Here is a 27,853-nt window from a genome sequence, read left to right as displayed (position 1 = left end):
TCAGAAGAGAAAGGAAGAAAAGCAGGAAGGAGTAGGGCTGACTGGGCAGGGCAGGAATTCCAGGTGTTGGGCTGAGGGACAGGATCAGGGACATCTCATCTTATTGATTTTGGTCTGTTAGTGTGTCCTTGTGTGTGAAAGTGTGCATTTGAAAATCAATAACACAGGGACCTTTAGGTGACTCACATCACACACACACATCTCACACACACACATACACACATCTCACGTCACACACTCACATCTCTCTCTCTCTCTCTCTCTCTCACACACACACACACACACACACACACATATCTTACATCATACATACACACAAGCCACACTCCCCAGTCCTCCCCCACTGGAGCCAGGGTCCTCCGCACTGACTTCCGGATCCATTTGCTAAGTTGCCTGCTGTTGTCCAGGTCTCTTCTGGCCTGTCTTTCTGGCCATCGGCACCCTGGCCTGCCGAGGCCATCGAGGGCCATCTACCAGATATAGCCTCCATCATCTGCCTCACCGGCCTCACCCTCCTCCTCCTCGGCCTCCTCCCCTGGCTCTTCTGTCTCTTTCTCTTCCTCATCCTCCCAGCCAACGCCGCTTCCAAAGTCCCCGGAGAAACCCACGATGTCATCTGTTGGGAAAGCACACGAAAGGCCAGTAAGGAACCCACACACTGTGTCTACTCTCTGAGCCTGGAGTCTTGTCCCACGTACACCACCCTGAGAACTAGCCGCATGTTCCTTACCACAGTCAGGGGTCCCATGCATGCGTGTGCCGGTCAGCTCCAGGCCCAGCTGGTCCACGCACCAGCAGTCGCCTCTGCTCTGGTCACACTGCATCTTCCGGTAGTAGCCATCTTCATCACAGCTCGGGATGAAGACACCTGAGGGTTAGGGCGAAGAGCCCGGAGTGTGGGCTCTGGAGTCGTGTGCGAGCAGGGGCCTAGATGGCCTGAGAACCTGGCCAGCCTGGTATTGACACCCCCCCCCTCCCCAAAGAAACCAGACACTCAGGGCTACTGACTGGAAGCACAAAGCTCCCTTCCCCAATGTCTCCGTGTCACATGCTCAGGCTTCTTCAAGGATGCTATCAAGTGCTGGTGTCATGGCCTTCATTTTGTAGGACAGTCTGGCCACACATGTTAGAAAGCTCCATCCTACTCTTGGTTTTGTCTCCAGCTAGGAATGTGGAGTTTCTCTTCCTTCCTCGGAGCTCACTCATTTCTCTCAGGTCCCCAGACTGTCCACAAGGCATCTTCTGAGATGTTGTAGTCCAGGGGGAGGAGTAAGAGCCACAGAGGTGGCATTAGGTCCACAGCCAGGGTGGCAGTAGGCACACTAGAGTGGGGAGCCTAAGGCCCAGGGGCCTGCTTGGGGGACTGGATGACAGAATAGCTTCCTCACCGAGGCTGGAAACCAGCAGGCCTAGTTAGCACAGCCCTGTGGGGGGCTTGAGGGCTGGTGCTCATTCAGTGTGCTAGTCTTGTGAGCCCAGGCATATGACTCTCAAGGAGCCACAAGGCCCACCTCTCTTGCTATACCCTCAATGTCACCCTCCAGCTGCCTGGGCCTTTTCCTATTGGTATTTGTTTTGTTTTGTTTGAGACTTCAAGGTTTTTCATGATATCATCAGGTATGTGCCTGACTTATTCTTCCTCAAGACCCCCTCCCCTTTCTAAGGCTAATGCCCCAGAAAGATCTCCACTGGCCTCTCAGGAGGCTTATACCCATCTGCATTCTCCCTGAGCCCCTACACAGCAAGCAGTCTGAGGTGGGAATTCTCTTCCCGACTCTGCACGCTGAGTGTTCCCATGGCTAGGCTGTCCAAAGGCTTTACACAGCCATGAACCTTGTCTGCCTTGCCTGTCAGTTCTGACCTAGGCTGGGCTGGGTCTCTCATCTCTTCAGGGTGCTCATTTAGACTGTGAATGAGCATCTCCCATGGAGGGGGGTCCCATTCCAGCCTTAGACACACATCTGTTGCAGTGAATTTAAGAAGAGGACTCTCCAGCCCTGGTCTGGATGACCCAAAGTGTTTAAGCATACTCCCTGAGGGGCACCTGAGGAGACTCTTGCCTATCAAGCCAATGAAAGCAAGAAAGGTGGTTTCCTGCGCCATCCTAGGCCAGGGGCCTCTTCTAGGTTCATCGTGTTCCATAAAGCAAGGTAGTAGAAACCTCTGGGCCTCAAGGAAGCATAGGGCAGCATCCCTGGGCCCCTCCTCTGCACCCCTCCTTACCTGGCTTCTTCTTGGCTGCCTCCTGGATCTGTGTGCGCTCCAGCTCTGCCAGGCAGGGTGGCTCTGTAGAGAGAAGCAGCCTTAGGGTTAGCCTATGGTGCCGAAAGCACACAGAGCCCCCCAAACTTAGAACCTTTTGTGGGGGCTCTGCAAAATAAAACACCTGGTCTCTCACATCAGACCACACCAGGGAAGTGACAGCAGTATGCACCAATCCTACTAAGATCTTCAAACCAATGTAAGACTCTGATGGATGGAGACACCCAGCATCCAGTTAAGGGAGGCTATCACCACTTCAAACAAGCTGAGGATCCCAAGAACCCCAGAGTTCTCTGGGCATGTTGGCTCTCATAGGATGAGCTAAAAAGTTCAAAAGAAAGCTGGGCATGGTGGTGACTACCTTTAACCACTGCATTCTGGAGGCAGAGACAGGTGGATAGCTGTGAGTTTAAGGCTAGCCTGGTCTCTGCAGAAAGTTACAGGAAGCTGGGCAGTGGTGGCACATGCCTTTAATCCCAGCACTTAGGAGGCAGAGGCAGGAGGATTTCTGAGTTCGAGGCCAGCCTGGTCTACAGAGTGTGTTCCAGGACAGCCAGGGCTATTCAGAGAAACCCTGTCTCAAAAAAACAAAAAAGAAGAAGAGGAAGAAGAGGAAGGAGGAGGAAGAGGAAGAGGAGGAGGAATTTGTTGTTCCAGGAAATCCACAGTCAGAGAGTGAGTCCTTGTCTCAAAAACCAAAACAAACAAACAAACCCACACAAAAACAACAAAAATTCAAAAGAGGCAGTAGGGACAGGCAGACACCACAGGCTGAGAAACCGTAGAACAGACTAGAAGATGTTAGATTTAACCCCTGGGTCTGAACGTAACTGGTGGTTCGTCTCTACTGTCTGGGACCTTGGGGAAGCCATGGCCTTCCAAAACAGAGGTCTGCCTGATAGTAAAACAGGGCAGCTCAAACCTTCTGCATTTGCGGACGTGGGGATGGACATCAGCAGCCTGGGGAATGGACATGCTGAGGCGGCCCAGGCAGCAGCTAGGCCGGTCAGCACACTGAAGGCAGAAAGGCTCTTGGACCGCAGCATCACTGAGGGAGACGTGACTCCCATAGTGCTGTGCGTCCAGATTTCCTCACTTTGCGCTCATGCAGCCTCTGAGTTAGAAACGTTATCTCGCAGAAAGTGAACTCACAAAGATGTGGTCACTTATTTGGGAGTCCTAATCAGCACAGGATGGAGTCCTAGCCAAGCCTTGGCCTTTGGCTGCAGACCCTTGTCACTTTGACCAGGCAACGGTCAGCAGAGGACCTGGGCTTCCCCCAGCTGCTGGCCAGGCAGCTCCCTAGAGACCCCAGTCTCCCCATTATTTGCCCCTTGGCTGAGGTGATTTCTAAGCACAGAGCCAGCTCTGGATCTAAGCACACACAGGTAACGGGTGCCAAGCAGCAGGCATGGTGGTGCATCCTATAATCCCAACACTTGGGGACAAACAAGACCACATGTCCAAGGCCAACCTGGGATACAGTGTGGGTTCCAAGCCACCTTGGTCTACATGCTACCCTGTCTCCACAAGATGAAAAAGACACAATAAAAGTAAAACTGGGGTGGGAGCTGGTGAGATGGCTCAGCAGTTAAGAGCACTGATTATTTTCCCAGAGGTCCTGAGTTCAATTCCCAGCAACCACATGGTGGCTCACAACCATCTGTAATGGGATCCGATGCCCTCTTCTTGTATTTTTGAAGACAGTGAAAGTATACTAACATACATAAAATAAATAAATTTTTTTTTTAATTTGGGTGTGATTGGTGCATGCCTGTAATCCTAGTTTCAGCTACATGGTGAGTATCCCAGGACATCCTGGGCTGTATGAAATCCTGACTCCAAAACAAACAAACAAACAAACAAACAAACAAACAAACAGGTCTTCATGTGTGGGCTAATGATAAGTTACATACTCAGTTGTTTGGGGTGAAGAAGATGTGTCCATTAGAAGGAGAGCCATTGAAAAACTAATGTGTCCTCAGTTCCAAGGCCCTCCCCTGCACCACCCTGTCTCAGATTCTCCAAGCCCCCCCAAAAAACATGGCCTACATAGTTGTATGTATATGTGTTTATCATGTATGTCTTGTGTACATGTGTGTGTGTTTATGTATTTGTGAGGTCAGGCATGTGCATAGCGTGTTGTACATGTGAGGGTCAGAGGACTTTGTGGAGAGAGCTCCCTCTGTCCACTTTTATGTAGTTTGGGGGCTGAAACTCGGTTGTCTGGGCAAATGCTTTACCCACGGAAGCAGCTTGCTAGTCCCCACATTGTTTTTTTATTTAATTTTTTTATTTAAAGGTATCCAAAAGCACACAAGCTTCGGGACCCACAAAATCCACTCCACCTGGGAGCCTGCCCAGGGAGAGAGCTAAATGATGGCTACCCTGGCTGAGTTCTAATGGGTAAGAGAAGCCCAGATGGATACAGCAAAGAGATGGGCTGGGGAGGCTCTGAGCCTAAGCCTGTGAGCGAGAGACAAGCACTGTGACTCCCAGAGAGAGGCGGGGTGGAGGATGCCCCCCCCAACTCTGGGTGCTGCAGGGAGTAAGCGGGTGCCAGGGAGCCCCAGGCGGGTACTCACTCTCCCTCCAGAAACAGAAGCACCACTCAGCAGTAGAGACGCGGCCATCTTTGTAGGTATCACAGGAGTTGAAGAAGGGGCGGATACAGACTTCGTATTTGTCCAGGTTGATGGCAGCCAGTTCTGTCTGGTCCAGGAAGAGGTCTCCACTAGTGTCCAGTTTAGAGAACATCCAACCGATGGAGTCCTTGCAACTGGCCCCCAGGCTCTTGTCCAACCCTGGAGAGGAGACCGGAATTCAGGTAGGCTCTGCTGTCTGTCCGTCTGCCCATCCATCTTTCTATGTATTTCTCAGCCCAAGACTTCTGTTCAGAGTCAGGTTAGCCTAAAACTTAACTTCAGGGTATGGAATTAAAGCCAAAGGCCTTTGCCTCTACCCTCCCCCCCACCCCCCCACCCCCCCACCTCCCCCACTAAACTGTTCCTGAACCACTTGAAGCCTATTTTACAAGCCTTTCTGAAGATGTTTCTTGGGTACTGGGAATCAGACCCGGGGCTCTAAGTATGCTTGGCAGTGCTCTCCCTGGCTATATCCTCCAGCCCAGAAAGCAGTATTTCTTCGTTTCCTTGGCTACCTCCTGGAGGGACTAAGCTCTGGCGCCCACATCATATCATGACTAGAGCCAACCGATCACTCTACTTCAAGGTGAAGCCCTTTGAGGGTTCACATCATAGGCATGGAATTGGTCAAGGAAGGAGGGGACAGAGTGGGCTGGCCCCTTGACACCTTCTGTTGGGCGCCTTCCTGTCTTCCCCATCCCACCCCACCCCAGGCAGAGTATCGGTCCCCCATGCCACCTGCGGGGCTAGCTGCACTGCTGGCTGAGCCGTTCTGCTTGGAGTTCTCACGAAGGAGCTGGAACCAGTCACGGAGCCTATCCCCCAGGTCAGCCAGGTCCTGCCCTGTGCAGGTCTCTGCAATTCGGAAGAGAGCAGATGTTTGAGGCTGGGCGGGGCGAAGCAGCAGGCTGGGCAGTGGGAGGAGCTTCCTCTCCTCCCATCCCCTATCCCCGCCCCTTGCTCTTCCCCTCTCTCCCACTCAGAGTCCAGCCAGTCTTTTTATGGAGGGGCTGCCTGTTCTGTTACCAAGACCCCAAACTACACATGTTCCTATTATAGCCAACAGTCGCTTCCCACTCTGCATAGTATCCTACAGACCGGAAGGACATTCCCCCGCCCCCCTCCGGGCTGGGCCCAACACCTTTGCGTCTAGCTTTGGTCATACACTCTCTTACCTGACTTGCTGTCGGTGGTAGATGCAGTAGACTGCTCTGTGGGACAGGGACAGGGGCCCTCACATCTCACCGCCAGCTGCTTGCTGCTTAGGCATGCCTGCTGCTCCAGCTTACACTGTGGGAGAGAGCTCAGGCTAGGGGGTGGGGGCTCAACTATGGGTCCTGCAGCCAGGGGCCCTGAGAATTTCTATCCGTCTGGAAGGAAGGGCCATGGGGTTTTGTGCTTGCTAGAGAACATCAATGTAATAGTGAATATTAAAACCCCAGCCCGGGACGTCTAACCCGCCTTGATCATTGAGTTCTCGGATAAAAAAAAACCACACATTCACGGTGTTTAAATTTATAATAAGTCTTAAGCAGCGCAAGCCCTGGGCAGCTGCCTACCCTCTATGTTGTTAGAATCTACTTTCTTATCGACCACCCCGAGTTATTATTTACTATGTTCCAATTGGGCAGCCCTTAGGGCCACACTCTCTGACTTTTAACCCATGACTCCTTCCTCTCTCCTCTGCTGCACAGTATTCTTTTTCTACCCCATGGCGGATTCTTTCTCCTTCTCCTCCTAGGGGACCTCTCTGACCTAAGCCCACAAAACCTCACCTCTACCTATGTCTCTTCTGCCCAACTATCGACTATTAACATCTTTCCTTTTCAATCACAGTTAATTAGAGATAAGATCACTTAACTGACATCTATATACAGAATCTCTCTTCTCTAGAACAACCAATTTTAAGGCCCAAACTAACATTAAAATACAAATGACGGCCGGGCAGTGGTGGCACACGCCTTTAATCCCAGCACTTGGAAGGCAGAGGCAGGCAGATTTCTAAGTTTGAGGCCAACCTGGTCTACAAAGTGAGTTCCAGGACAGCCAGGGCTACACAGAGAAACCCTGTCTCAAAAAAAAAAAAAAAAAAAAAATACAAATGACGTCAGGCCAACCCACTATGCGTCAAGGCCACCGGAGGCCCACAGCCACGCCCACAGCCAGGCCTGGCCAGGGCCCGCCCTGAGCTTAAGGTGGAAGCCTGAGCTTCTGGATCTTTCCTGGCAGTTTCCTGCGCATGAGATGCCTTGTCCTCTCCTGCGGGACACAGCTTTCCTCCCTCCTCATCATCTGCACCCCACTTTTTTCTCCCCCTCTTCTTCCCAACACATGCACACACACACACATGCATGCAAACATGTATGCACTCACTCACACATGCAAACATTTACACACACATGCATGTGCACACATGCAAACATGTACACACTCATGCAAACATGAACACACACACACACACCACCATCATAGGAAAATATAAAAAGAAGAAAACAAAAAACATAACCCCCCAGGGTCTCCTAACTCAACCCTAGCTAAGCACCTTAGTGTCTTACTTCTAGAAACATTACTAGCCATCCCCTGTGCTCCCCTAGAACTCTTAACTTTGCAAAATGCTTTCACAGATGTCATCCCATTCTTCCTCTCAAAATCCCACAAGGTAGAAGTCTGTTCCCTCCCAAGGCTTCTTCCCTACCTCTTCCAATGGGGGCTGTGTCCTGCCCACATCGCCCCCTGCTGGCTGGTGAGCCACAAGACCTCAGTGTGGAAGTCCTCCCTAGCAACTGACCACATGAGCTCCCCTCCTTCCATCCAAGGCTCTAAGCCTTTCCCTGGCTTCTCCACTCGCATTACCCGCCCAAACATCTCTTCATGTCTCTTCCCTGTCCTCTGCCTGCCTAAGGTCAGCTCACCCTGGCCAGGACTGAAGGGCTGTGTTGAACACACGGAGAGAGTCCTGTATCAACTGTAGGACTCCTGGGGGTGGGAGGCCAGCCAGTGGTCCCCTTGTTCCCCGTGGCATTGGGTTACACCCCACCTCCACCCCACACGGGGCCAAGGCTCCTCACCACAGAGCTGTAGGTATGGCCGTCGGAGCCACAGACTGAAGCGAGCTGGGCCATATGACAGGGCTTGCAGACAGAGTCTTTGCCTCCGTGGAGTTTCAGAGAAGGCTGCTTGATCCTGTGGAGATGGATGGGGGAGATATGGGGATGGGAGCAAAAACGAGATTTCTAGCAGAATGTCCTGAAGACATTGCCTGACGAGAGTCCAGTCCAGTGGCCTACAGTAGACCCTCACTCCTGTCCTCTCCAGTCACCCTTCCCTCCATTTAACCCAGCTCCTAAAAATGGGCCAACTGGGCTGAACATGGACCCTCACTTGGCCTTTCCCAGGGAGAAAGCCAGGTCTGATTGCAAGAGGGATCAACCAAAGCAGAGGTCACGGGCCACATCTGGCTCATTCAGTTATTCTCACTCCAGCCCCGCTTGCTCTGGCTCTGCTCTCTCTGGCCCAAAGATTTATTTATTTATTTATTATATGTAAATACACTGTAGCTGTCTTCAGACACTCCAGAAGAGGGCATCAGATCTCATTACAGATGGTTGTGAGCCACCATGTGGTTGGTGGGATTTGAACTCAGGACCTCCAGAAGAGCAGTCAGTGCTCTTAACCGCTGAGCCACCTCTTTAGCCCACTGTTGTTTTTCAATAGAGGTATTCATTAATATTTGCAAAATGGAAGTGTTGGTATAACACCCCCAAATGCCCCTCAATGCCTCTTCCTCCTCTTCCTCCTCCTCCTCTTCCTCCTCTTCCACAGGCCTTAGAAACTACAGTCTTCAATATTTCATGAAATCCCTGCATGTCAGAACAGGGGCTTCAGATCACCTGATCTAACCTGTTTGTCTTAGACACACAGGACACCCAGGTCAGAGAGGAGCTGCAACTCCCTAGGTCCTGAGTGTGTTTGGTAAGATGTGGCATGCGCTGTCTCTGTTTCTGTTTCTGTCTCTGTCTCTGCTTCTATCTCTGTCTCTGTTTCAGTCTGTCTTGGTCTCTCTGTCTCTGCTTCTATATTTGTTTCTGCTTCTGTCTCTGTCTCTGACTCTGTCTCTCTTTTTCCCTCCCTCCATCTCTCCCTCCCACCCTCCCTTCCTTTATCCCAGTTTCTACTCATCTATAGAAAGCCAGTTGCCACGAGGTAAAGCCAAGGACACCCAAACCTCCCTCTGGTTCTCTCCAATGACTAGGAACTCACACCTCCAACCAACAGCCAGAAGACAAGTGGGAAAGGAAAGACCCCCAACACCAGTGCTTCCTGCATTTCCATGGAACCCTAAAGTTTGCACTTTCACAAATACCATCTCCTTTATCCTCAGACATTCCCCCTCCCCCACACAAAAAAAAATCCTCTCAAGGTGGGAATCAGTTCCCTCCAGGTTCTTCCATCTTCTCTCAGGGGTCATGCCTTCTTGCCCAAGTTGCCCCCTGCTTGCTGGCAACCATCGAGAGGCAATTGTCTGAATCATCCTCTCTTACCACAGACCCCCAAGCCACACCCAACCAAACCAATAGAACTAACACTGGGTGTCCTGACACTCTGAAAACTGTGGTTCTCAACTTGTGGGTCGCGACCCCTTCTGGGTCGAATGACTTTCATAGAGGTCACCTAAGACCATCAGGAAGCACAGATATTTACATTATGATTCATAACTAGCAAAATCACAGTTATGAAGTAGCAATGAAAAATAATTTTATGATTGGGGGGTCACGGCAGCACAAGGAACTGTATTAAAGGGTCACAGTGTTAGGAAGGTTGCGAACCACTGCTCAGAAACAATGCGATCAGATGTTCTTGTTCTGAGCCACTAAATTGTGAGCGATGTTCTTTGAAACAGTAGATGCCTAATATGTAAGGACAGGGTTGTGGAGCCCCACCTTCTGAGTAAGACAGCCCCTTCTGGAGCTCCTGGCTGTCACTCACCTGTGCTCCAACTTCTTGCGGCTGATGCACATGGCGCGCTGGTAGCCTTGAGCGACACACACCTTGTGGCGACTGCACTTCACCTTCTGGCAGGGGTCCTTGGTGGTGTCCAGAGCTGTGGGGACACGAGGTCAGGGTACTGAACATGGAGGAGAGCCCAGGATCCCCACCCCAACTGCAGACTGCTGTTCTTAGAGCCCCAGAGCAGAGTCATTGCTCTTCTGTCCCCGTGGGGCTCAGTCTCCTCCCCCACATACCCCAGAGGGACAAGCTACCTTCATCTCCTTGCTGATTGTCTTCCCAGCTCTTGATGTAATCATCCTAGGAACGGACATAGGGATGGGAGAAAGGAAGGAAGGGCCCCAGTTACATCTCAGGCTCAACTGAAGAGAAAGGATGGGAGACGCCTGGACCACCGTTTCCACATGGCAACTACAGCAGCCCACCTACATAACCTCCCCACATTCGATACCCTAGAACCCTCTCCAGTATCTCCCACACAGGACTTCCCACCCCACACTGGTGGCTGGCCAGGGAAGAGGCCTGGGTCGTACTCACTTCTACCTCCTGAAGACAGAACGCCATGGAATCCACAGGAAACAAGCAGAGGAGAGAAGAAGAAAGACAGACTTGGCTGTGAGGCCCACTCTCAGACCATATGCCTGGGACATCCCTGGTCCACTCTGATTGTAATAAGTCTAGAGGACACCCCCCCCCCCCCAAGCAACACCAATTGGAGGCTGGTAATCCCGTGTCTTCTGCACACACACACAAAAACAGCACTCTGGAGGCTGGAAGGTGAGTCCCACGGTTTTGAAAGGACAACAAACCCCAGCCCAGCCCTGGCCCTACTGCCAAGGCAGATGTCTGAGGGAGCTGCACTGCCTGGAAATGCTATTTCTTGTGCCTCTGCCCAGGTATCTGGGAAACAGCACCCAGTTCTCCTCCTGCTGCAGCCTCTTCTTTGGCAAGCACCCTGCCGTCACCTGCCCACCCTGTGAGGGAGGTGTGAGGAAGAGTTGTAGGGAAGCTGGTTTCTACTCAGTGTTCCTTCCTTCCGACAGAGCTCAGATGGTGGTGCCCACTGGGGAGGGTGTAGTGACTATGGTGATGGCTTTCCTGATTATCATGGTCCAGGGAACCTGAAAGGTCCTTCCAGGTCACATGAGCCAGCCTGTCACCGGCAGAAGAAACCAAAACAGTCAGAGATGTGCCATTATGTGACTCAGATCCCACCTTCACTGAAGCAGGTCTCTAGTGCCCTGGGCAGCCCTCTCTTCCCACTACCTCACGGGATCTCTGGGACCCGAGGCCCCCGGAGACCTTCCCACTCTGTTTCATCGCTTGGCCCATGCACCCCAAGCCTGACCGGAAGAAGAAAAGCTTCCCACAGCCCCTCCTCCCTTGCACAGACACTCCAATGCTCTTTGCCTCCTCCCTCTGCCCTTTGAGGTGGGGATGGTTGTTGAAGGCCATCAGGCAGCTTCCAGGGTGTCTGGAGGAAACCTTGCCAGGCAGATAGGAGCAGCTTCTGGACTCTGGAGGATAACAATTCCCGAGAACCAACCACCAGCTTTCTCTGCACGGGACACTGAGGAGAGACTACATATGGCTACCTGCAACCAAACCCATCCTAGTCTTTGCCATATCCCAGTCAGAGAGGTGCAGGAGTGGGGGTGGTATAGACCTGGCATTTAGCTGTTATGCCCAGGAGAAGAGGGCATGGGGCTCTGCTATTAGACAACAAGGGCAAGCAGTGAAGAGATGCCCATGAGGGCTTTGGAAACCACTTCTGGAAACTTACAGGTAACAGGGTAGTGAGTATGAAAGCTAAAGGGCAGAGCCAGGCAGGCAATGGTCAAAGTAAAACTGGGCCATTCATTTATGCCTACCTAGGTGTATACATGTACCCCTATGAGAGCACATAATGTGTATGTGTGTGTGTGTTGTGCATGCACCCAAGTGTGCACATTCATCCTCCTCGATTCTATGGATATGCACATAAGCATACAGATGTGGAGCACATGCACATGGGGCCACCTAAGGCCATCCGCCAGTGCCAGATGGTTTGCATCCAGAAATGAAGCAGCAGACCCCATTTCTGTGAGCAGCCTCCAGGTTTCACACTTGCTCCGTGCAGCCTTCCTGCCTCTTCCATAGATAGGGAAGGTATTCAGAGATGGGTGGGAGAGGAGGGAGGGGCCAGAGAGGAACAGGCTCCCTGGGAGGGAGGGAGGGAAGGAAGGAGGGAGGGAAGGACAGACGGATGGACGGACGGACAGCATGGCTCTTCCCATGCCTCTGCCTGCCTCTCTGTCTCTCCCATCTGGCCTTTCCCCCTAACCCTTGGCTCTCCTCACCCTGGACACCACAGGATGCCCAAGGAGCCAAGTGTCTCCCAGGCCTTGGGCTCAGGATCAGGCAGGAGAAAGGTCAACAGGGCCCAAATGCTCAGGGCTTGCTCTGGAAGCCATAAGATGAGTGCCACTCCCCACACCACCCCCACCCCCACGTGGCCTTTTGTGGGAGCAGGCAAAGGATGACAGCTCAGTCCTAGCCCCTTCTTCAACAGCATCTCGGTGCAGGGCTCCTCCTCCCAGAGCTTCCTTTCCTGAAGATGGGAAATAGGCTGAGAATGACCAAATAGCTGAGGCCAGCTAAGATGACCAGACTGGTGCAGAAGTAGGTACCAGCCTTTTTCAGGGACTGTCTCCTGATGCTCCTATCCCCCCCCCCCCGGGAAGAGGGGGTGGTACGGTTGTAAAAGCATGGGGTTGCACGCCTACAATTCCAGCAGTCAGGAACTGAGGCAGGAGGCTAGCCAATTCAAGGCTCCGTATTGACCCCATTTCAAGGACAGAGAGGATCTTGTGATTGTCTGGTGTTTGGGGAGCAGCCGTCTTTGACCATCAAGATCTGGGCCCTCTACAGCCACCTGCTAAAACAGTGGAGTGGGCCGGACCCGAGGTGATCTAGAATTCTCTATGACCCTGCCACTCTGAAGCACCTGCCGAGGGCTTTGGAGTCCACTCACAGACTTCAATCACAACCCACTGTAGAGTCCTTGGAACTCAGTACAAAGTGGCTCCTTAAAGCTTAGGCCGAGAATGTCTGATTAGGAACTCAAGTGATGGTGGGGAGGGCTTTTAAGAATCCATCCACACACACCCCAGAGGGGGTGTCTTCGTGCTGCTGCCTTAGGAGACAGAGGAGATCTTTCTGAAGAGGAGTACCATTTGAGAATCCAGCTAAGCCCTGTGACCCCACTGCACTGTTGGCGAGGGTCTGGAGGGATGCCTGGTTCATAATCCCTCGCAACTCAGCCCCTCCCTCTGGGAGGCTGGAAGCAGTCAGTCAGAGGGTGAGAACAGGAGGCCCTGCAGCTACCCAGCGTCCCAGGGTCCCAGAGTAGTCCCCTTGTTAGGGCCTCAGGCACATTCCTGGCCTCTGAAGCTCAGTCACCTCTCGCTTGGCTTCCCTCAAAGGAACATGCTCCACACTGATGCTGTTATATCAATAAGAGACTCAGATTCGGGTGAGGAAAACGGGGGGGGGGGGTCGGGGGCAAAAGATGAAAGGTGAAGTACCTCTGGAAGCTGGGGAAAGAGGGGTCATTGCTGGGAAGCAGAGTCCCGTGGGAATGTGAGACTAATGGCTCCCCAGAGGGGTCACAGGGAGTGGTGACAGGCCATCTTTCAGGCATCATGGGAACAGTCATTTTGGGGTAGAAAGGGGGAAATGCTGAGGTCAGCCGGGAGCCAGTACCATCTTCAAGCTGATGAAGGGGACTGTGGTTGACTGGGAAATACATCCTTCCTGCAGTATGTCTATTTATGGCACCCAAGTGGCCTTATTAGCAGCTGTGAGAAATAATCAGACAAGGGTACCTGGGTCTTGTCGGGAAAGAGGATGCCCTATAGTTGTGCTATGATTCATCTGCACCTAACGGGACTGGGGGGGTGCTTTCTCTCGTTCTCTGGAGCAGGAGCCAAAGCAGAGGGTAGATGAGTGGGTACCCAGAGTTCTAGACTGAGAGAAGGTCACGCCCATCTTCCCTGGCTAGTTCAGGGAAGGCTCACAAAACAGACAAGTGAGGAAAACTTCTGGAATGCATGAATGCATTGTCCCAGGCAGGGGTTAGAGGTCAGGAGGTAGAGTGCTCACCTGCATGCAGGAAGCCCCAAATTCCAGCCCCAGGAACACAGACACTATGTGTGGTAGTTCTCTTATAACCCCAGCATTCCAAAGGTAGAAGCAGGAGGAGCCAAAGTCCCAGGTTCTCTCCAGCTAGTGAGCTCAATGCCACCCTGGAACACAGGAGACCCTGTCTCTTGAAAGGAATAAATAGGAAATAAATTCTCTCCAAGTTCTTTGCAGTAACACCATTAAAAGTGAGAAAATTCATTTTTAGAGGTGGAGGGAGAGAGAACAACTGGGCAGAAGATAAGAGCCAGGCCTGGCACTGCCATTCCCTGGGTGTGAAGAGAGCCACAGTGGGGGAAGGCTGCAGGCCAGGAGACTGTCCTTCAAAGGCCTCTCATACAACAACAGCTAGGATCCTTCCCCTGGGCCACATAGGCCCAGGGTCATAAGAGGGAGAAACTGTGTAAGTCTCCCAATGCCCAAGTACAATTAGGGACCGCTGGGCTCACATGTGTTGGTTCCGGTCAAGCTCTGGACAGCTATAGTGAGGCCAGTAGGCTAGAGCTCACCTCCATGGTTCCCTGCCACACACACACACACACACACACACACACACACACACCTGTGCATCTTCTGGTGTTCTACATATGTCTGATTTCTTTACCAGAGCCATGGAGACAAAAGAGGAGCAATGGAGCCATCATGCCTCCCTCTGAGGGAGCTTCACATACATTAGAATGCCACACTGCCCTCTCCATGACCTTCCTTCCTTTCCTACCTCCCCAACCACCCTCTCCAGTCCCCACCTCAAGACAGTTGAGCTGAAACCCCTGTAGAGCCCTGTCTTGGCTTTGCATTCACCCTCCCCAGGGTAGGTGATGAGTGGCTTCTTAAACATGTGTCCTATTTACTACCAGAGCAGCTTGAACTCACAGACAGACAGACAGACAGACTAAGAGAGAAATTATTTCTATCAGAGCGTTAACAAGATGTTTCCTCTGCAGGGCAGGGATGCAGAGAGCATTTAGCATCTTTTTTTCCTCCCTTCCCCCATCTTCAAAATTTTCTACAATGAACACCTATTGATTGCTTTTATAGGAAAGGTGGGGATCACTATAAATGTTACATTTAGAAACCCTTCCCTGGTTCCCCAACACCTCCAGAAGAAGGTTCATCTTTTCATCTATGTCTGGCCACTGCGTCCACTGTCCACCCAGGGGTCTCTCAGTAGGCCATGGCTTTGCACAGCTGCCCTCTCCGCTCTGCACATGTGTCCACGTCTGACCCCAGACCTCAGTTGTCTGTCACAACCCAGCTCCTTTCCAACCCCGCCCTCGCCTGCTTAGCCTACCTTGGAGAGTCTAGTGTTGCTCTGGTGACATCCAGCCATGTAAGGTTTATGCTTCCCTCTGCCTTATTTACACATCCAATTCCTTAAGACACCATATAAAGTTCAACTTCCCTGCCCAGCACCCAGTAATAACGCTAGTAACAACAGCTACGTCTTCACAGCAAGTACCGCTGGGGAAGCGCTAAGCGCTAAGCTCTTTCTACTCCTGCCTTGTTTACTTACTCTTCACAGAAGCCCTAAGAGAAACTTAACTGTTGCTATATTAACTGTCTCTCAGCTGAAGCTCAGGGATGTTACGTGACTTATAGAGGACCTCACAGCAACTGCATGGCAGAACAGTGGCTCCCAAACTAGCACACCATAAATGTTAACTGATAAAGACCTAGGTCAAGTGAAACCAGGAAGTCCAACCCCCAGGCCATGGTAGTTTCTCCTGCCGTGCCAACATGCTTCAGGGGGGGGGGGGTAAGGGGACTAGTATCGGAAGGGAGGGGGAGATTTCTGGGGGGCTCCTTTCTCCAGGCTCTTTCCAGAAATCCCTCACCCGCCCCGGTTCTGCAGGTTTGGAGCTAACCCATCTCCTGCTTTGATCTCTGCAGCTCGGCTCAGTTGCCATGGAGACAGGCCCACTGCGCCAAGCTGGGGGGGAAAAAGATGAAGTGCGCAGGCCTAGTGGGTTTAGGGGGCGCATGCTGGGTATTTTGGAGGCTGTTTACTTCCTGTCGTTTTAATTAGCACCCAAATCGCCAGCTCACTTCACAGCTTGAGTTAACCCAATCGTTTCCGCTGGTTGGGGACAGAGGAGGAGGGGACAGGGAACCCAGCGGAGAATCACTGGCCCACCCTCTCTCTGCAGCAGTGTGCAGAGGGAAGCGACCTCTCACCCCGATGCCCAGTGTGGAGTCAGCGTACTGGGTTCCTGCTTGGCCTTACCACTGGATGCCAGGCAAGAGTCACCTGCCCTGGACAGACCCTGCTTTCTTATTTGTTAAGACAGGTCTCTCTGCAATGCTCAGAGCCAAGATGGAGGGACACTGGGAAGGTGGGACTTAACAAGGACCATAAAACCCAGGCAGCTGACAGCATGGGCACAGGGTGGTTTCAGTGGTCACAGATCCTGACTTCCCCACTGTCTCTCCATTAGGAGACTGACTGTCACAGCTCATTCGCATGGGTTCATCATGAGACTCTGTAATTTTCTTAGGGCATTTCCCCCCCACTTTCTGTCCCCCCCCCACATTTTCTTAATAGATCAAGAATCTCTTAAGTTTTGGTTTTTCAAGACTGAAGTTTTGGTTTTTCAAGACTGGCTTTCTCTGTGTAGCCCTGGCTGTCCTCGAACTTCCTCTGTCGACCAAGCTGGCCTCGAAATCACAGAGATCTGCTTTTTCCTCCTCCTCCTCCTCCTCCTCCTCTTCTTCTCCTCCTCCTCTTCCTCCTCCTCCTCTTCTTCTTTCCTTCCTTTCTTTCTTTCTTTCTTTCTTTCTTTCTTTCTTTTTAAAGGATTAATTATTTATTTTATGTATATAGTACACCATAGCTGTCTTCAGACATCCAGAAGATAGGCATCAGATCTCATTACAGATGGTTTTGAGCCACCATGTGGTTGCTGGGAATTGAACTCATTCCTTTGGAAGAGCAGTCAGTGCTCTTAACTGCTGAGCCATCTCTCTAGCCCCACTTCCTATGCTTCTTGAGTGCTGGAATTAATGGCATGCACCAACACTGCCCAGCTTTAAAAAAAAAATCTTTAAAAATGTAAGCGGGCCAGGCCTCACCTAAGCTTCAAGAAGCCTGGTATCTGAGAGTCATTTCACCTCATTCCAGAACACACGTAATGGGTGCAGGAATGTTCCTCACCCCTGGGGAAGGCTCAAAATTAGGGGTGGGATGGGGTTATAGGGTACCTTCTCCTGTCGTCCCCAAGAAACAACCACAGCCATAGAAAGGGTTTTAGAGGGGAGAGGTAAGGCTGCCTGGTACAGCCTCTGCCTCAGCAAAAGAGAGGGCTGGTGGGGCAGGGCATCAAAACACCTGCTTCTCTCTCACAGGGCTGTGTCCACTGTGTAAGACCTGGGCAAACAGATGGAGACAGGCACCTAGGAGATGCGCTGCCTCCCACCTCTTTTTCCCTCTCAGGAATATTTCCTCCAAGGGTAAAAATGTGCTTCTCATTGCTCCCTGCATGCCAGGAGTCTGGCCTGGGCTCAGGTATGCCCGTGCCAACGCCCTGCCAAGGCCGGACCAGACCAGAGCATGACCTCCTGTGATTCTCACAGGATCTGGGCCACCCCCACCCCTTTCTTCATAGGTAAGATATGGGGACTAAGAACTGGTGAGGACCTGCAGTTCTGCTCTCTTGGATTTTTCAAATGAAGAAGTGAGAACGGAATGGGGGTGGGATGAATAATTCCAGCCTCTCCACCATGTCCCAGACAAGTACATTAGAGCCAGGCAGCAGGAGAGGTGGTCAGCTGTCTTCAGCCAAGCGTAGATACACAGGCCCAGGGGCCTGGAGGATAAAAGCGGCTTGGGACCCCTTTTCCTTATGTTCCCAACACTTTTAAAGAGGAACAGACACTCCTGAATAATTAGCCCAGTTCAGAGCCCTTTCCTCACCTCATCTTTGTGGCCCAAACCCATGGTGCCATATCTGGCAAGTAGGAGTGGGGCTTAGAGGATTGTGGGAAGGGGTGGGACCCATCCCCACTGTCGCTTTCCACTGTGTGAGCATTTCTGTGGAGCACCTACAACACTCCAAACAGTCCTGGGGGCAGGGGCAACAAGAGGTGATCTGTTTCCAGATCCTGCCCCGAGAGGCTGATGATCACAGATCACGGGAGAAAAGTGACAAACACATTAACTGCTTCAGCAGAAGGGCCCTTGAGATCCGAGCCCCTGGAGGCAGCACCCACAAGTGCCAAATGAGCCTGCAGCCAAGGAGCAGTGAGGAAAGGGGCTGGCCCTGCAACAGAATGCTGATGATACTCAAGGGGGGACTATCAGAGACCAGCCCACCCCAGAACCTGGAGGACAACACTATTCAAACTCTGCATCCTAAGAGCACTCACAACAATCCCATCACTCAGGGGGTTAGGTTAGGAGGATCAGTTCAAGGTCAGCTTCGAAGAGTTTGGATCCAACCTTGAACAATATGATATTCAAAAAAACAAAGTAACTAAACTCAGTATCTAGGTCTTCCCTATCCACAGCCCTAATGAGACTCACAGGGGCCCTGGGAGAGAAGGGGAGAGACTATATTACAGGCTGTATGTCTGGGTTCCACCCCTCACTAAACTCACATACAGAAGCCCCAAACCCCACCGTGAGGTGGCATTAGGTGGTGGCAGCCTTAGGAAGTGACTGGGTTTAGATGTCATTAGGACAGACACATATGATGAAGTCAGAATCCACATAAGAGAGACGCAAAAGGGTCAGGAGAGAGGGCACTGGCTGCTCTCCCAGAGGACCTAGGGTCCATGTCCCACACCTACATGAGGGCTCATGGCTGGCTGTAACTCCAGTCCCAGGCACACGCATGGTGCCTAGTAAGCCCAGCACTTTGGAGTCAGAGGCAGGTGGTCTCTGTGAGTTCGAGGCTAACCTAGTGCTTCGTAGCAAAACCCTGCCTCAAAAGAAGGGAAAGGGAAAGGAGAAAAGGGAAAGGGGAAAAGGAAAAAAGGAAAAGGAAAAGGGAAAAGGAAAAAAGGAAAAGGAAAGGAGAAAGGAGGAGAAAGGAAAGAAAGGAGGAGAAAGGAAGAAAAGGGAAAAAGGAAATGAAAAGGGAAAGAGGAAGAGGAAGAGAAAGAGAGAAAGAGAAAGAGAAAGAGAAAGAGAAAGAGAAAGAGAAAGAGAAAGAGAAAGAAGAAGAGACAGTGGGAGGGGGGCTAGGCACCTTTAATGCTAGTGCTCGGGAAGCAGAGGCTGTGAGTTCAAGGCTAGCCTGGTCTACCTAGTGAGCTCCTGGACAGCCAGGGCTACAAAGAGAAAAATAATGGAGAGGGATAGTGTGCCCCCCACAAACCTACTGCTCAGTCAGAGACCCTTCCTCAGGAGGAAAAGGAAACCTTTGCTTGAACCCAAAGACTTTGCATCCCACTGGGGAAGGGGGCGAGGTGAGGTATGCTCCTTTCCCGGGGTCACAGCATGCTCAGAGTTCAGGGATTCCTGTCATTAGTCAGTGCCTTGAGCCGGTGAGAAGATGGAGGCTCCGCCTTCCCAATAGGAAGAGAGTCAAAGCACTTTGCCTGGGCCCCTGGGACCTGAGGCAAGCCTAACCTCTCCAGTTCCTCAGACAGCTCTGACCCCATGAAGACTGAGGTGCCATGAGGTGCCATGGGCTGGCTGTCTTCTAAGAATGGCTGGGAGACAAGAGAAGCATCCTGCATCCCCATCAATCAGTGGGCCCCTTCCATCCCTCTCTTCCCAGGATGAACATCCGGCTGAGCCCAGGATGTACATCCATCACCATACTGCCCTGTTCTGGAGATGCCAACCCTCTGATGGAAGAAAAGTCAGAAACCAGGGTGGAGGAGGAGGCTGTAAAGGACCTGGCTTGCTCCCAACCCAAATTATAGAATCCCTTCTGACCCACTTTGGGGTTCTCACAAACCCACACCTCCTTTCAACATATGCACAGATTGTCCCTACGTGCTGGTTTAGAGGTTGGGAGCAGGAGGGAACCCTTTTGCTGCTTTTCCATGTTACTGGCCTATGGGCAGGCACCAAGACATGGGACTTGCATACGGTCAGCAGATGGAAACCCCGACCTGCAGCTTCCAGGATCACCATGAAGCCTGAGATACACACACCCAGATCGGTAGCAGATGAGGGAACTAATCAAGTCGATGGTGGCCTTCGGGGGTGCCCTCCTTCCTGGGATAAACTTCCTTAGTGCACACTCATGTCAGTCTCACAGTCTGAAGCTCAGGCTCAAAGGGCTGATGTGCCCTGCTTAAAATCCTGTGGGAAGAACCTGAGCCCAGGTCAAGCTGTCCTAGAACTCTCCACTCCCTGTCCCTCTTTGGATATTACTAGGCTAGGACAAGGCTGCTGGCAGGCTGCTGAAGACACTGGGTCTTTGTCATCCCTCCAAGGAGATGCTGCCCCTTCCTGAGACAGCCTTGGAAGCTGATAGGACACTAGCCAGGGGACACTTGGTTCGTTACAGTTGACCCTTCCTCCCTGATTCAGTAGAGATGAGGAACTGTCAGATATCCTGAACACAAAGCCGGATTACATTGACCTGGATCCAAATCCAAGTTCTGGGGCTCAGTGGGTAGGATGCTTGCCTGGTGTGCACTGAAGCCTGAGTTCAATTCTCAGTGCTGGAGAAACCGGGCTCAGTAATGCGTGCTTGTAAGCCCTCGCCTGAGGTCCGTGAGCTTGTCTCAGAGGAACAAAACAACAGTGACATCCCAGCCCTGCCAATCTTCCTAGCTGTGGATCCCTCAAACCTCTGGGTGTCCCTGTGTCTTTGACCATACAAGGATAGACGATCAAGGGACAACTGTCTCCCCGGTTGTGGAGTGGCGCAGGAGGCAATGCATGCTGGGAAGGCTCACTGCCATCACCGGTTCAACATGAATTAGCAGCGTGCCTCAGGGTGCCAAACACTATGCTCACCACTCACAAATATAATTAAAATTTAATGGAAGTGGAGTGCAAAGCAGAGAAGAGCCAAGAAGAGCGAGAGAACAGTCAGTCCTTCCCAGCCAAGCTCTTTGGAGCCGACCCTAGAGATGAGGTGTAATGGCTTTCCCTTCTCAAGTGCCCATAACCATGAGGCCCTACAAGCTGCGTTCCAAGACTCATGCACAAGTTTGACCCAGCTCTGCAGGAGTGAATTCAGATATGACAACACTGAAGAGCAGGGCTCATAAAAAAAGCCTAAGACTGCCCGGGGCAGAGAACTTGAGAGCCAGCCTTGGGCCACAACCTAACTACTCCATCGTGAATCCGCCCCTCCCTGGGAGAAGAGTGGCGGGCGTTAGAAAAGACCTACAGGCCCAGGATGTGAGATCCCGGTGCCCACTGGAGGGAAGGATTACTCTGCTAGCAAAGCCTGCCTCTGATAATCCTGGTGCTCACAGAGAGAATGCCAAGTGGAAGGCCCTTCTCACCCACCGAGCCAGTCTCAGCAACACCATGAAGCCTCTCCCAACTCCTGCATCTTCCCTGTTCATCTGTCCACTGTTCGATGACACAGCCCCTCCTCCATGTCTCTGATGCCCTGGATCCTGTTCCCTGAGCACCGCTCACCCTCTTGCTTGTCCCTCTCTCACCCAGCCAGACAGGTGGCCCTACACCATCTGTGATCACTTATGAGCCAGAGTCAAACTCAACCTGGCAGTCCCTTAGGGACTCCTCAAAAATTGTTCCTTTTTCTCTCTCAAGAGCTAATGTTTTCGTATTCTTCAGAAGAGCCGACCCAACAGGGATGGATACAGAGATCTGTGCTATAGCGTCTGACTGGAAGCCCCCCAGCTCTTTTTTTTTTTTTTTTTTTTTTTTTTTTTTTTTTTTTTTTTTTTTTTTGGTTTTTCAAGACAGGGTCTCTCAGTATAGCCCTGGCTGTCCTGGAAATCACTTTGTAGACCAGACTGGCCTCGAACTCAGAAATCCACCTGCCTCTGCCTACCAAGTGCTGGGATTAAAAGCGTGTGCCACCACCGCCTGGCTGCCCCGCCCCCCGGCTCTTAGGTGGGGCCGGAAGCATATGCAGCACAGACAGGGTCCCTAGGCACAGTCTGTGTGCCACACAACTCCACGAGGCACTGTTCTCACTCACTGTGGCATGGCTATAGTTATGCAAGGTGGTGGCTCTGAGCTAGCAGCCTCCTTTCTGCCTCTGAGGAGAAGCTGCCAACAGATTCCCTGAGGCCGAGCCCTCCTGTCTTGCCTGCCCTGTCACATTTCTCTGCCAGCCTCCTGCAGCCAGGGCTCCCCTAAAACTGGGCTTTAGAGAAAATCCGAGTTTTCAAAGCATGAATCCTCCTATCTCTGCCACTGTGTTCTCTGTGAATCCTGCAGGCGTTGGTCCTGCGGTTTCACTGCCAGTGCCTTTCTTCTGATGGGGATGGTGGTGGCACGGATACAGGGAGACAGGTGGGCAGCCCTAAGCCGGGGGTCAAGCCAGTCAAGCATTTATTGGCACCCACTGTGCTGGCTGCTGGAAGCCTGGGTGGATGAAGAGGAGAAGAACCTTTGATTTTGAAACCCTCACTGTTCTGATGAAGCGGTACTTTCCCCCTCTGACCTTCACTAGTCCCAGGCAGCTCAAGCAGCCAGTCAGGGAGTCAGAGGGAGGTCCGGACCGGTGACACATGGATTCCTTCCGGAGGATCAGCTTGCTGCTGCCCCCTCATTGCTGGACTGCGGACAGCGGCAGGAGACTGCGCTAATCTGGGCTGGGCCTGCAGGTGCTGGAGGAAGGCCTTTGGTAGGGCAAAGACGGAGAACAAGGGCCCACTAGGTGGTCCCGGGCCTGGATGCCTGGGGTTGCTCCTTCCCCTTACTAATGAAATTATGTCTCGTTGACTTGGAAAGCAAAAACATCCGAACCTCTTCCTCTTCCCATGGTGTGTCTGGGTGCCTTATGTATGTTTACAAAATGATACCTAAGCAGATACCCCCAGCCGGTTTCTAGGTGGAAAAACAGTAAATACCATTTCTTCGTGCTCTTAACAGTATGCGTTCACGCGTTTCCCCAGCCCCCTGGGTCACTGACTGTGTATCTCTTCCCTCTCTCTGGGTAACAACCAGCAGCTGCCTTATCAGCTGTGCACCTTGCGATATTAAAACAAGCTCTCTCTTTATTCTGAAACAGAATGAAACTGTTGAATAGAAAAACATCTAAAAAAAAAAAAACTTGTGGATGCTCGAAGTTTATGAAGAACAGTCATGGTGTAGCTTATACTAGGTGGGTCAAAATCAAGAGAGTCTGGGGAATGAGGAATAAGAACCCAACGTAGAGGAGGCTTTCCGAGCGAGGTCAGGGCGTCAGCTAGCGCCAGATCGAGGGGCGCTCTACATCTCAGGGCCTCACCCCCACCCCATCGCTTTCTGAGGTGCCCAGGGCGCAGCCACGCCCTCCCTTCCTCACCCCTGCCCACGCCACCATCTGCGAGGCGGCCGTGGCTGCCCTGCGGGAGGGAACGCGCCTCCTATTCCCTCCCTGATCTACAGGTGCGGGTAAACAGAGCTGCGAGGCCGGCCGGTCCGCAGCCTCCTCCCCGCCCCCACCCGCAAAGCTTTGCCCAAGGTTAAGTCGGCTTGCGGCGGGCTTCTGCCAGGGACCCCAAACCAGCTCCTGGGGGCTCTCGCTTCTGCTTCTCATGCCCACCGTACCAAGGATGGGGTCCCCTTTCTCCACCGCCGAGCTTGGTCCAGGAAAACCTGCCTACCTGGCCTGGCTATGGCGACCACCCTGAGAGAGAGGAGAGCGCCTGGGGCATTTTCACTGTGCACCCCCCCGCGCGCCCCATTATGGACACGCCTTCCACCATCTCTCAGGAGGTTGGGGGAATCCTTCCCCAAACTCAAAGCCCTGGCCACCACTCAGTCCTTGAGCCTTCTGTCCCCTTCTTCCGAAGCCCAAGGAGGGGTCGGAGGACACCCTTGCGGCCGCTACCTTTCCTGCCGGCCCCACCCAGATCCGCTCCCTCTGCCAAGAGCAGTGCGTGCAGTCTGCAGCATTCACCCGGCAGGGGCCTAGCCCGGGAACCGATGGCAAGGAGGTGGGGGTGGGGGGACAGGCGGGGCCCAGCAGCAGCCAGGGCCCGGGTCCCCACATCCCGCACCCCTGCTCCGCGCCACGCCACAGGGCAGACCCCGTCGCGAGGGTGCGCCCCTAGAGCGTGTTCTCGTCTAGGACACTCCGGGAGGCTGCGGGACTGAAGGTCCCAAAGCTGGTGGCCACCGGAACACCGGAGGGGCTCGGGGCTGGGACTCTCGGTGTTGTTTACTCTTGGCGTAGTTAGCCTGGCAGGCCCGAGAGGCTCGGGCTCCGACACGCGGCGGTGGCTCCCAGCGCGCGGGGTCTCTGCTCCCGGCCTCCCCACCCACAACCCGCGCCCGGCCCGGCCCTTCGCGCCCCGCCGCTCACGTCTCGGAAGCGGTTCCAGTGCTTAATCTTGCCGCTGTACTGCGAGATGGACGACAGCCATTGCTCGTCCTCCATGAAATTGCCGGGGGTCTCGCCCTCCTTGAGCCCCTTGGCGTCGCCTTCAGCCAAGGCGACCACGGCGAGGAGCAGCAGCGGCAGAGCCAGCCGCCCGGAGCCTGGAGCGCGCATCGTGGTCTGGGCTTGGACCTGGAGGGGGTCTGGACTTCAGCAGGATTTGATGTCCTTCCCTCCACCGCGCCAGTGGCGAAGCGCTGCGGTCCTCCTCAGCCCTCCTCCTGCTGTCTGACTCCAGTGACTGACGGAGGGTGGGTCGTGGCTGAAATGTGACCTGGTTAGCAGATGCACTTGTCTGAAAAAGCCCAGCGCTGGACGCGGAGAGGGAGAGAGAATCAGAGAGGCTGCGCCAGCGGGGGCTGTGTCTGTAACTGTAGCATCAGCATCACGTTTGACATCATCATACCTGGTTTTAAAAAAAAAAAAAAAAAAAAGGAGGGGGTAGATTTCAAAGCAGAGCGCTGGATCAGAGCAGCCAAGCCAGCCAAGCCGCAGCGCAGGGCTGCGCAAGTCAGTCCAGCTCTCAAGGAGTTGCAAGCCAGGGAAGCAGAACCCTGAGATGTCCCTGCTGTCTATCCAAGGGTGGACAGCAAAGAAGGGCTCCGGGGTCTTTCATAGGGCTGGAAAGAGGATGAAAACTCTCGGATTACCAAGCCAGTTGGGCTCAGGTGTCTAAAAGGGAATCTGGCCACAGACAGTTTCTTCTCCCTTTGCCTCCTCCCCCCCCCCCCCCAGTGGCCTGTGCCACCGCTCTGACAGCTGGCTCCCTGCGAGTTATGGCGCTTCGGTAATGGGTGGCTTCCTTAAGACAAAGGCGGTCTAACAACTGGCTGCCTCTGAACTATTGCTCCCCCTGGCCCACCGCTCTTTTCAACGCATGGCCCGAACCCTGAATGGCTGGTGAAACATGGGCAGATGTCCTTCTCTTCCGCAAGCAGATGTTTAGGGGCTGTCACCCTTTTGTTAGCTTTTCCTAGGGCAACCCTAAAAGACACATGCGTGTCTAGCCATATCATCTGCCTTGAGTCTGCAAATCTAAATGGGCCCAGCCATTTGCTTGTGACTTTGACTTCATGTTGAGTTTGATGATGCACTGGGGAAGGAGACAAGGCAGGAGGAGGCAGGTTCTGATGGAGGTTGTTCAGGTTATTAAAACTGTGACCCTTGTCATTGCCTATAGACCTGTGCTGCCTTACCAGCTGGGAAGGCTGGCAGCTAGGCACAGACCCAGGATCAGAACACAACTGAGATTTACATTACAAATAAAATGAAGAGTACGAAAAGGGCAAACCGTATTAAACTTTTGGCCCCCAAGCCCTAGATTGTGTTTTTATAAAAGACTTGGCTGTTGTGATGTTAAATAAAATAAAATAAAAATTAAAGGCAATGAAAGAACATGATCTTAATCAATAGGAAAAAACACAGGTTGTGAGGGTAACAGTCATCCAGGGCCTGGCATGCCTCCTGAGCCCAGTGGCCTGGGCTGGGTGGGGACCCCTGGGAAAACACAAAACAATAGTTTCCCTTGGCTTTTCTCGGATTTCCTGTGGTGCTGCTGCAAGCTCCAGATACTGACATCTGCATCTCACAAAGGATGCAGAGCCCTCCAGGCGGGTACCAAGGAGCTTCACAGTGGAGTCCTTCTCATAGGGACTGGAGGGGACTGAGGATCCCAGCTTCCATATAGAGTGGCATTCTAACGCCACACATACATAGCATGCAATGGCTATGAAACTTGAGCAGAATTATCCCAGGCATTTCAAAAGCAAAACAGTTTGTCCCTTGGGCTGGAGAGGTGATAATCCATCTTCATCATCTTTCCCACATCTTTTTCTTTTTATGATTTATTGCATTATGAGTGTACACTGTCGCTGTCTTCAGACACACCAGAAGAGGGCATCTGATCCCATTACAGATGGTTGTGAGCCACCATGTGGTTGCTGGGATTTGAACTCAGGACCTCTGGAAGAGCAGCCTGTCCTCTTAACCACTGAGCCATCTCTCCAGGCCTCCCCCATCTTCTTAGACCCAGTCTTTTTAGTTCAGACAGGGTCTCCAACTTGATATGTAGCTTGAGGGTGACCTTTCGATTTATCTTCCTATCTCCAGCTCTCAGGTGCTTCCTGGGACATCCAACCCAGGCCTCCATCCAGGTAGGAGAGCCACAGGCCCCCTTAATCCTAGACAGGCCCCCTCAATCCTAGTCAAAGCTATCCACAATGTCTCCACAGCACTTAGCAGACAGTTTCGATGCACAAAGGGTCTGGTTACCAGAGCGGCTTAACAAGAGTGTGGAAAGCAACCCAATGCCGTTCAGGAACTGCAGCTGCCTTCCCATGTAGGTCGGAACATTTTCCACACAGGGGCAGCTCATCCGAGGGGACCTGCTTTCTGTAACACCACAACCAGAGACATTTGGCTAGAGTTGAGGGAGAAACTAGTTAGGAGGAAGAATCCAAAAATGGCGAGACTAAGAATTATGCAAAATAACTCAGAACCTGGTTTATAAAGAAAAAAAGGCTTTTCTTCTAGAGAATTATTGGCAGGTCAGCCTTTCTATACCATGGGCCCCAAATATGACATACTGCTGAACTTATTTGTTAAATCGTGTGTATCTGTATGTCTTTTACATTTTCTGTTGCATTTAATATTTATCAATACAAAATGGAGAGCCTTCATTTTCTAATAAAAATACCCAATCTGTTTCCCATCATTCTCATTTCTAGATGTAAGTTCGAAAAGATAATTGCACAAAGATACTTCAAAATTGTTCATACCAAGCGTATCTAGAAACCAATGCACGCTCATCTGTGATGTTTGTTCTTGGTTGTCACTTGACTACATTTGGAACTAACCAAAACCCCAGCGGCTGGATACAGCTATAAATGATTTTTTTTCCTTTTTGTAATTAAATCATTTAAGTGACAAGAACGACTTCTTATCTGGATCTTTTGAGGTGGGAAGACACACCTTTAATCTGGCCCACACCCTCAGGGCCGTCTATCTAAAGGACCGAGAAGGAGGAAGCTTTTGACCTTTGCCTGCTTGTCCTTGCTCTCACTGGCAAGTCCATTCCATCACTGGCTTTAGAGCTGACTTCTTTGGGATTCTGGTGTGTACTGAAGACCAGCCGAGACATCCTGCCTTGTCAACTGAACTACTGGACTCTTGGATTTTTTTCTTTTTTTTTTTTTTTTTTTTTTTTTTAAAGATTTATTTATTTATTATATGTAAGTACACTGTAGCTGTCTTCAGACACTCCAGAAGAGGGCACCAGATCTCGTT

At 52.1% G+C, this 27,853-nt stretch overlaps 1 protein-coding gene across 1 annotated transcript; it reads right to left on the bottom strand.

Annotated features, from left to right (window-relative positions):
* Nucleotides 1-250: 250 nt before the first annotated feature.
* On the bottom strand, nucleotides 251-24,956 carry Spock2 (SPARC (osteonectin), cwcv and kazal like domains proteoglycan 2). The gene is made up of 11 exons (XM_021174768.2): nucleotides 24,494-24,956; nucleotides 10,452-10,460; nucleotides 10,169-10,214; nucleotides 9,894-10,008; nucleotides 7,976-8,090; nucleotides 6,083-6,197; nucleotides 5,646-5,762; nucleotides 4,848-5,066; nucleotides 2,224-2,286; nucleotides 731-868; nucleotides 251-616 (listed from the first exon to the last, which is right to left on the bottom strand). The coding sequence occupies exons 1-11, from the start codon at nucleotides 24,680-24,682 to the stop codon at nucleotides 471-473; spliced, it is 1,272 nt and encodes a 423-aa protein (XP_021030427.1). The 5' UTR covers nucleotides 24,683-24,956; the 3' UTR covers nucleotides 251-470.
* Nucleotides 24,957-27,853: the final 2,897 nt, after the last annotated feature.

The sequence above is a fragment of the Mus caroli genome, chromosome 10 (genome assembly GCF_900094665.2).
Source record: "Mus caroli chromosome 10, CAROLI_EIJ_v1.1, whole genome shotgun sequence".
Classification (NCBI taxonomy): Eukaryota; Metazoa; Chordata; class Mammalia; order Rodentia; family Muridae; genus Mus; species Mus caroli.
This window is presented reverse-complemented; position numbering and strand designations above follow the sequence as displayed.

Bases quoted from the DNA above. Each gene is read 5' to 3' on its own strand.
- Spock2 (XM_021174768.2), bottom strand. From the start codon at position 24,682: ATGCGCGCTCCAGGCTCCGGGCGGCTGGCTCTGCCGCTGCTGCTCCTC. The intron at 5,067-5,645 runs GTGGCATGGGGG...TCTCCTCTCCAG, and splicing joins CAGTGCAGCTAGCCCCGCAG to GGTTGGACAAGAGCCTGGGG. The intron at 617-730 runs GTAAGGAACATG...CTTTCCCAACAG, and splicing joins GCATGGGACCCCTGACTGTG to ATGACATCGTGGGTTTCTCC.